Below are 9,896 nucleotides of genomic sequence, written 5' to 3'. Positions count from 1 at the left end.
GATATGGTTGGAAAATATGGTTCTGAATCGAATTCGAAGAATCTGAATCCCCTTCAGGGCCTTTCCGACTGACATCGTAATCAACCCCTAGTTATTAATTAATTTAAATTAATTTACTCCACACCCTTTATCCCTATAAACCCCACAGCCGGCAAATAAGAAAATGTGTATTTACACAATTAACATAATGAATTATCAATAATGAATACTAATTAACAACTATATTAATTAATTACAAATATGTTACTTCCCACCCTGTACACCATACACCCCACAACCCACAAAAACAATTTACATTAGAAACATTGTATAGCACAATTAACATATTTAAATATCAGTTATATAATATTAAATAAAAAATAATCATGAATGTATCATAATTAAATTGCTTTCCATCTTATACCCCTATAAACCCACAACCATCAGCACTAAAAATCACAAAAATATATTAAATTATATTGAATTCCTAAAGCTGGCTAAGAAAGGTGAGGGTGAGCTCCTTCACGGTGCGGGGGGACATTGCTGCTATATGCTACAGTTTTTTACAGTGATTTTATTCAAGTAACAAAGCTAAACCTTACGGTTTTACTCTGCCATTTTAATTTTCTGCATTTTCAATTTCTTCCTGACCACGATCCCTCCTGGGTACATTTCCGGTCCGCTGCAGCTTTTCGTGCCGTTTGTGCGGAGAGACATAACCCCTCCCCTAAAGCTCATACTCACTTCCGGCTGGGTGGTTTATCGGTCTAGTGCTCTTCCTTCCCTATTTAACTCGCATGATTCGCCGGATGTGTAACATACCTAAAGCAGGCTAAGAAAGGTGAGGGCGAGCTATTTCACGGTGCGGGGGGACATTGCTGCTATATGCTACAGTTTTTTTACAGTGATTTTATTCAAGTAACAAAGCTGAACCTTACGTATTTACTCTGCCATTTTAATTCGCCGCATTTTCAATCTCTTCCTGACCACGATCCCTCCAGGCTACATCTTCGGTCCACTGCAGCTTTTTGTGCCGTTTGTGAGGAGAGTTATAACCCCTCCCTTAAAGGCTGTACTCACTTCCGACTTGGTGGGTTATAGGTCTAGTGCTCTTCCTTCCCTGTTTAACTCACATGATTCGTCCCAAAGGTGTCCCAAAGGCAAGCCCATCTGCGCCCATCTGCTCCCGTCTGTGTCCGTCCGCGCTTAGTCCGCGATCAGTGCCAGAAATGCTGCCCGATTTATTACATATACAAGTGATGAATTAAAAAGACTAAATCAATCTCTACTGAATACTGATGGAAGCTGCAAACACAATCTATTTGAAGGTTTAGATACAATCAGGCCAACAAAATGAAATAATTGTCGTTTTAAATTAAACCACAGCCTACCCATAGAAAATATGCATTGGAATAATGGGCCCTTATAGGAGCAATAACCCTAAGTACAAACAAATACCGTGAGGCACACTTTTAAATGTCAGATCAGTTCACAAACATAAATTAGACATTACTGAGCTAATTGATGCTAAGTACCTGGATATGCTCTTTATCACTGAAACATGGGCTGATCAGACATCAGGGCCAGACTTTTGCTCGGTGGTGCCTCCAGGCTATTCAGTCTTCAGACATGACAGGAAGCATAAAAAGGGTGGTGGTCTTGCTGTTGTTTATCAAGACACCTACTCAATGGCATTGAAGACTATTCCCTCGACAAACTGTGAACTATTGTCTTTTAGTTTAAAAATTGCCAATTGTATCTCTTTTAAAGGATTACTGATCTATCATCCTCGAGGGGAAAAGAAAAACGTGTTCCTTGCCTTTTTTAATACACTGCTGGAAACCTGCGCATTGGAAAATAACTTTACTATATTTGGGGATTTTAATTATCATCTTGAAGCAGATACAGATGTAAATACCACACAATAATTGATACTATGAAACTTGCTGGACTAAATCAAAGGGTCAAAGGCCCTACTCACTAGGCTGTCCATACGCTGGATGGGATTTTTTCTAACCATAATGCCCTTCGGATTAAGAAAATTCAACCACAATGCTGGACTGATCATAGTGCTATCATATTCGAGCTTGAGAACCCAGTCAAAGACCAACCCAACTGTAACGGGGTCCCCCTGGGGAGCCCCGCAACAGGGCGCGAACTGACCCAATGTGACCCCCCCCTCTTCTTTCCACAGCCCACGCAGTATTCGGAGTGGTACAGCCCAGACTCCTACAGTTGTGACGAAGAGGATGTGTGGCCCTTTAACCAGCCCGGAGGTGAAGAAGGGGAGGAGTCGCACAGGTGGATAAAGGAGGAGAACGCCCAACCCCAGGTGTGTCTATACACCGGAGGAGAGGTCAGAGTGAAGAGGAGCGGAGTGGCGGGAAGCAGCGTGGAGGAGCGGAGAGAAGAAGGACGAGAGAGCGGAGCGGTGCGGAGGAGAGGAGGAAGCGGAGAGAGCGAGGACAAGTAGAGCGACAGCATCGGGAGGATAGACGAGACCCCTCGCTCCGAAGGAGAGCCGGCGGATCAAGAGTGGACCTGGGAGCGGTTATCCGAGAGCCGTGCGGACCAAGCCTTGCAGGAAGAAGGAGACGTCGAGACACCCAAGGAAGAACGGGGAAAGCCTGGAGGCCAACACCACGCGTCGCCCAGCCGTACGCCAGGAGGGGTACGGCTCACGGAGGTACGTAAACGCTTCCTGGGGTGGTTTTCTGATAAAGCACGACTATTAGCAGACCGGGGAGGGAGGAACCTGAGGGAGGACCCAAGGGGGGAAAGCACGAGCACTCGCCCTCCTCCTTGACCGTAAACTAAGAGAGCAAGATCACTACACTAAGTGTTTCCCTCACTACCCCATCCCTGTGTTTCCACCTGCTAAACAGCTGCGCATTTCTGATACCTGCCTCTCTTTTTCGTTCTCCCCTTCGGCATCGGCGTGGGCGGCCAGCACGGAGCCTCCAGATCCCCCTGAGCGGCGGAGTCCGGTCCGAAGGAAAGAAGAGGGAACCCGGAAGAAACAACACCGAGAGAGAAGCCGATCCCACGGAGGTCCACAATTAGAAAAACCTGTACAGATGCGCTATATGAGCAATTAAAAGCAAGAGTAACAAAAACACGTCTCCTGCCCATTTCTGGTCCCGCCGTTACAGTGGTGGAGAATGCAGGCAACATAGCCATCTGCGACCAGAAGATGGAGAGCGTGGTGCAAGCCTTGGTGCAAGGGCAGGAGAGGCTGGAGAGGTTGGCAGAGCAACAACTCAGGGCAGCAGAGGCCGATCGAGAACTGATAAAAACCGCCGTGACGGCCCGTGCTTTGGACCCCCCCCTCACGTCAGGCCCGGTGTCAGTCAGTAACGTACCCCACACCATAGGAGGGGTCTCTCTACAAAAGTATCAACCTGGAGAGGACCCCGATGCTTTCTTATTAAACTTTGAACGGGCGGCCCGAGCCTGTGGTTGGCCTGGGGCCAAATGGCCGTTTTTTTTGGCCCCACTGCTGGTTGGCGAGGCACAAGCCGCCTACCAGGTGGCCAATCCAAGAGGGGATACCCCTTATACAGACATCAAACGGATTATCCTGGACCATCTGGGACTGGACAGGGAAGCTTACAGGCTGAGGTTCCGGCGAGAACGAGGGGTAACCGGAGAAACGCCTAAAACCCTCTTTGTCAGACTGAAGATGGCCGCCGACAAGTGGCTCAGCCCGACCGAAAGTACAAAGGAAGAAATAATGGACCGGATTTACTTGGAACAGTTTGTAGAGGCGCTACCCTTTGCCACCCAGAGGTGGCTAAAACAACATCCTGATCTGACGACAGCTCAAGCCGTAGAGATGGCTAACACTTATTCTAGAGTACAACAGAGACCCCTGCCGGCCCTGGAGTCCGACAAGGGGAAGACGCCCTTCAGACCGGAGAAAAAACTCCTGAGGGCTCCAGAACCCCCCAAACCCCGTCCCTGGAAAAGCGAACCCCTCCCTCACACGGGGCCACAGTGCTTTGAGTGCGGGACCTGGGGTCACATAGCCCGGAATTGTCCCAGGAGAAGACCAGCCGACGAACCGATGGAAGTAGGATATCTGCCTCGCACCGTCCTCTACTCGGCTGAGATGGGCCACGCATACCGCGTAAGTATGAGGATAAACGGTAACCCGGTGCAGGCGCTCCTGGATTCTGGCTGCCGTCAGTCGGTAGTTCAGGCCCACCACGTAAGGCCCCACCAGCTCATACCCCACGAACAAGTATACATCCGATGTGTCCACGGGGATGTGAAACCCTATCCCGTCGCTATAATGTCCCTAGTACCCCAGGAAGGATCAGCCGTAAGGGTTCGTGTTGGGGTATTGTTGACGCTCCCTGAAGATCTGATAATCGGAACGGACAACCCGGCCTTTTTGTCCATGTTCAAACGGAGCATGGCCCAGACAAAGAGGACACTGGTAAACATGAGAACATCCGAAGCGGTGACGGCCTTAGCTTCCTCGGATCCCTGGACATTGGATCGCAGTTTCCAATTCGCCCAGGCCAATGACTCCACTTTGATCAACGCCTGGGAGAAGGCACATCACACCCAAGACGAGGACCCCCGGCGTTATCCGAGACTGTATATCAAAAACGGCCTGTTGTACCGCCAAGGGGGGAAAGAGGACCCCGAGCAGTTGTTGGTGCCTGTGTCATTCCGCGAACAGGTCCTATTCTTTTCGCATTCTCATTTAGTCGCCGGTCACACGGGAGCAAAGAAAACCACCCAGAACCTCCTGAAGAGTTTTTACTGGCCCGGGATATACAAAGACGCTCTGACATACTGCAAGCAATGTGACATTTGCCAGACCAGAAATATGACGAGGCCCCCTGCAGTACCATTACAACCCCTCCCCATTATCGGGGTTCCCTTTGAACGAATTGGTATGGACATTATTGGACCCCTCCCAAAAACAAAGAAGGGATATTCTTATGTCCTGGTCATCGTCGATTATGCCACGCGATTTCCAGAAGCATTTCCCCTAACATCCACCACCTCCAAGAACGTGGTGGACAAGATGCTTGAGCTATTCACCCGGGTCGGTTTCCCTAAAGAAATACTAACCGACCAAGGGACCCCTTTCGTGTCACGCCTCATGGGGGACGTATGTAAAGTGCTTCATATACACCAGATCAGGACCGCTGTTTACCACCCGCAAACCGACGGATTAGTAGAGAGATACAACCGCACCATAAAAACAACCTTAAGAAAAATGCTGGAAGTCAACAGTAACGAATGGGACCAGGTGCTTCCCATTGCTTTGTATGTAATCCGAGGGCAAACCCAAAGCAGTTTAGGGGTCTCGGCCTTTGAGATGTTATATGGGAGAAAGCCACGATCATTACTGGACATGACCAAGGAAGCGTGGGAAAATGAAACCCCAGAGGAAACCGCAAACACTCTAGAATACGCTCGAAACCTGCGTTCCAAGCTAGGGAAACTAAGGGACCTGGCGTTCGCCAATCTCGAGAAACACCAGAATAAACAGAAGACCCTTTATGACAAAGGAAAGAAATGGAGGAGCCTGGAAAAAGGTGATTGGGCGCTAGTGTTGTTGCCCTCATCCACACAGAAATTCAAGGCGGAGTGGAGTGGGCCGTACCAAGTCGTGGAGAAGATCGGGAAGACCAGTTACCGGCTACAAGTGAACGCCAGAAAAAAGCAAGTCTACCACATAAACCTGCTAAAAAAATGGCTAGGGGCACCCCCCCGCCCGGTCCATCTTGCTGAGTCAGATAAAAACCCTTGTCTCTCTACGATTCCCCTGCTCGTGATCAACGATGATTTGAGACAGGAGGAAAAACAAGAGCTGCTGGACGTCCTGCGGAAACAGGAACATGTGTTTTCGGACCTCCCGGGGAAAACCACGATGGCAGAACACCGCATAGACACAGATCCAGGAAAGACGGTGAAAATACGGCCTTATCGGATCCCTGAAGCCAGGAGACAAGACATACGCCGCGAGGTAACCGACATGTTACGACTAGGAGTCATCCGCCCCTCGCACAGCAATTGGTCGAGCCCCATCGTTCTCATACCCAAACCGGATGGATCACGTAGATTCTGTATGGACTTTCGGGCCCTGAACGCCATCTCAAAGTTTGATGCATATCCCATCCCACGGATTGACGAACTCATAGAAAAGCTGGGAGAGGCACAGTACATAAGTACGATAGACCTCACAAAAGGGTACTGGCAGGTACCGCTGAGGGAGGAGGACCGGCATAAAACAGCCTTTTCAACCACAGAAGGCCATTATGAGTTCACGGTCCTACCGTTTGGCCTTCACGGAGCCCCCGCTACTTTTCAGAGACTTATGAATAACGTACTACACGGCCTGTCGTCCTTCACCTCAGCTTACTTAGACGACATTGTGGTATTCAGCCCCGACTGGGAGACCCATTTGAGACACCTGTCGCAAGTATTAGATACCCTGAACCAGGCGGGACTAAAGATTAATGCAAAGAAATCCCGGCTCGCCTTTCACAAAGTGAAGTACCTGGGGTACGTCCTGGGACACGGCTTGATCGAGCCACAAACGGAGAAAGTCCGGGCCATTTCGGAGACACCGTTTCCCACCACAAAAAAGGAGCTACGGGCGTTTTTGGGGCTAATCGGGTACTATCGACGATTTATACCGAACTTTGCCCAGGTGGCCTCCCCTCTCACGGATGCCCTGCAAACCACAGTCAAACAGGCCACACTGGCCAAACCCACGGTGGTCATGTTGGACTCCTTCAACGAGTTGAAGAAAAGGATTACCTCCACCCCCGTCCTCAATTCCCCGGATTTTACGCGTCCCTTCGCCTTGCACACCGACGCATCCGAGTTTGGGATCGGAGCGGTGCTGTCCCAGGAAGGCCGGGACGGATTGGACCACCCAATCCTGTTCGTTAGTAGGAAACTGTTCCCACGGGAACTGAAGTATGCTACAGTGGAGAAGGAGTGCCTGGCTATTCGGTGGGCCGTGGAAAAACTGGCCTATTACCTCGAGGGCCGGCCCTTCTCTCTGTACACGGACCACGCGCCCCTTACTTGGATGGCGCGAAACAAATCCTCCAATGCCAGGGTCATGAGGTGGTTCCTGGCCTTGCAGCCATACTCCTTCAGAGTGTGCCACAAGCGTGGCGTGGACAATGTTGGGGCTGACTTTCTGTCCCGTCATCCGCTTCCCGAGCGGAAGCGTTCAGGGGGGGAGGTGTGTAACGGGGTCCCCCTGGGGAGCCCCGCAACAGGGCGTGAACTGACCCAATGTGACCCCCCCCTCTTCTTTCCACAGCCCACGCAGTATTCGGAGTGGTACAGCCCAGACTCCTACAGTTGTGACGAAGAGGATGTGTGGCCCTTTAACCAGCCCGGAGGTGAAGAAGGGGAGGAGTCGCACAGGTGGATAAAGGAGGAGAACGCCCAACCCCAGGTGTGTCTATACACCGGAGGAGAGGTCAGAGTGAAGAGGAGCGAAGTGGCGGGAAGCAGCGTGGAGGAGCGGAGAGAAGAAGGACGAGAAAGCGGAGCGGTGCGGAGGAGAGGAGGAAGCGGAGAGAGCGAGGACAAGTGGAGCGACAGCATCGGGAGGATAGACGAGACCCCTCGCTCCGAAGGAGAGCCGGCGGATCAAGAGTGGACCTGGGAGCGGTTATCCGAGAGCCGTGCGGACCAAGCCTTGCAGGAAGAAGGAGACGTCGAGACACCCAAGGAAGAACGGGGAAAGCCTGGAGGCCAACACCACGCGTCGCCCAGCCGTACGCCAGGAGGGGTACGGCTCACGGAGGTACGTAAACGCTTCCTGGGGTGGTTTTCTGATAAAGCACGACTATTAGCAGACCGGGGAGGGAGGAACCTGAGGGAGGACCCAAGGGGGGAAAGCACGAGCACTCGCCCTCCTCCTTGACCGTAAACTAAGAGAGCAAGATCACTACACTAAGTGTTTCCCTCACTACCCCATCCCTGTGTTTCCACCTGCTAAACAGCTGCGCATTTCTGATACCTGCCTCTCTTTTTCGTTCTCCCCTTCGGCATCGGCCTGGGCGGCCAGCACGGAGCCTCCAGATCCCCCTGAGCGGCGGAGTCCGGTCCGAAGGAAAGAAGAGGGAACCCGGAAGAAACAACACCGAGAGAGAAGCCGATCCCCACGGAGGTCCACAATTAGAAAAACCTGTACAGATGCGCTATATGAGCAATTAAAAGCAAGAGTAACAAAAACACGTCTCCTGCCCATTTCTGGTCCCGCCGTTACACCAACCAACCTAACAAATCAATAGGACGATATCGAAACTGAAAGCAGGTTGATAGCAACCAGCTTAACGATCAGCTTACCCAAACATCTACAAACGGTCCAAGAGAACCTGAACTAGCCTCCGTTCATTTTAATGGCTCCCCTCGAAAAGTCCACAGGTAATAGGAATACTCTGTCCACTCTTTGGTTTACCAACACTCTTAGACTAAAAAAAGGAGTGTAGAAGACAGGAAAGTTGTTGGAGAAGTAATTATAGTGAACAAGAATTGGGGAAATACAAACTACTAATAGCAGGCTATAAAAAATTGATCCTATCGGAAAAAGCTATTTACTTCTCAGAGGAAATTAAGGAGGCAGAAAACGCCTCCAAAGACCTCTTTCGAGTGGTAACCAAACTGTCTATGCCCCCAGTTAGAGAAAGGAGCAACCACTCGCAGGCTTTTTGCGACCATCTAGCCTAGCATTTTCAAAATAAATTTGAGCAAATTTTCATCACCTTCGATAATAGGGCGTATTCAAATTTGAATAAACATAATACGTCAAAGGTATCATGTCCTAATGAACCCATTTTTGCTGAATTTAGATAGGTAACAGTAGCTGAGATCATGGTTCTTATCTCTAAAATAAGATCAGGCTCCCCTTACAATCCCCTTCCACACTTGATATTTAAAAAAGCCCCGGAGGTACTTGGGTTAAGGTTAACTTCCATTTTTAACTACATGTTTATAGAAGGCACTTTCCCTTGAATATGGAGAAGAACCTCAATTCTCTCAGTGCCAGCTAAACTGGTCAAAAAAGTTATGAATACCCAACTGGCCACAAATCTACTAGAGCATGACCTACTGGATGAGGCGCAGTTTGGGCTCAGATCAGAGCACAACACCAACAAAATTAGAACAGTCATGGACACAGAGGGTGCTGCCGCCCTGGTGCTGCTTGACTTGTTGATGGCCTTCGATACAGTGGAACATAAAACCCTGCTAAAAACGTTGAATTCGCTAGAGATCTGCGGAAAGGCATTGACATTGTTATCTTCCTTTCTTGAGGATAGGATACAATCGGTGGCCCTAGAGAAATTGACCTCTTCATCGTTCACACTTCCTTGTGGAGTTCCTCAGGGTTCTTCCTTAGGTCCCACTCTTTTTAATGTGTATGTCTTGGAACTGGCATCCCTTATTAAATCTTTTGGGATGGCACTAAAGTCATACGCAGATGATACTCAAATTGTGGTTAGCATTACTGAAAACACTTCGCCACCAGTAAACAGGTGTAGGGACTGTATGACAGTAGTTAGCTCCTGGATGAGCTTCCACTGTCTTGAATTCAACTCTGGGAAAACGGAGGTGATTCTATTTGGTAAACTCTACCCCTCATGGTCACAAATCTGGTGGCCAAATTATTTATGGTCAGCACCTACCCCGGTTCCCAAAGAGAAAAATCTGGGTGTGATTATAGATCATAAACTTGACTTTGAAGCTCAAGTCAAATCCAGGTCATCTTCCAGTTTTTTCATCCTTAAAGCCATAAATCCTACTACTAATTCCCACAGAAAGCAGGATTACAGTGGTCACAGCTCTAATCCTCTCTAGATTAGATTACTGTAACGGACTATATTTCGGCATACGTATTTAACAACTTCAAAGGCTCCAAATGATCC

At 49.4% G+C, this 9,896-nt stretch overlaps 1 protein-coding gene across 1 annotated transcript; it reads left to right on the top strand.

Moving 5' to 3' along the window:
* Window positions 1-3,661: 3,661 nt before the first annotated feature.
* LOC147723022 (uncharacterized) lies at window positions 3,662-7,894 on the top strand. Its single transcript, XM_086967428.1, has 2 exons — window positions 3,662-4,108; window positions 7,283-7,894. The coding sequence occupies exons 1-2, from the start codon at window positions 3,662-3,664 to the stop codon at window positions 7,892-7,894; spliced, it is 1,059 nt and encodes a 352-aa protein (XP_086823554.1).
* The last annotated feature ends 2,002 nt before the right edge of the window (window positions 7,895-9,896 follow it).

This window comes from Lissotriton vulgaris, chromosome 4_1 (assembly GCF_964263255.1).
Source record: "Lissotriton vulgaris chromosome 4_1, aLisVul1.2, whole genome shotgun sequence".
In the NCBI taxonomy this organism is placed as follows: Eukaryota; Metazoa; Chordata; class Amphibia; order Caudata; family Salamandridae; genus Lissotriton; species Lissotriton vulgaris.
Note: the sequence above shows the minus strand (reverse complement) of the source record. Positions and strands in the feature narration are given on the sequence as shown.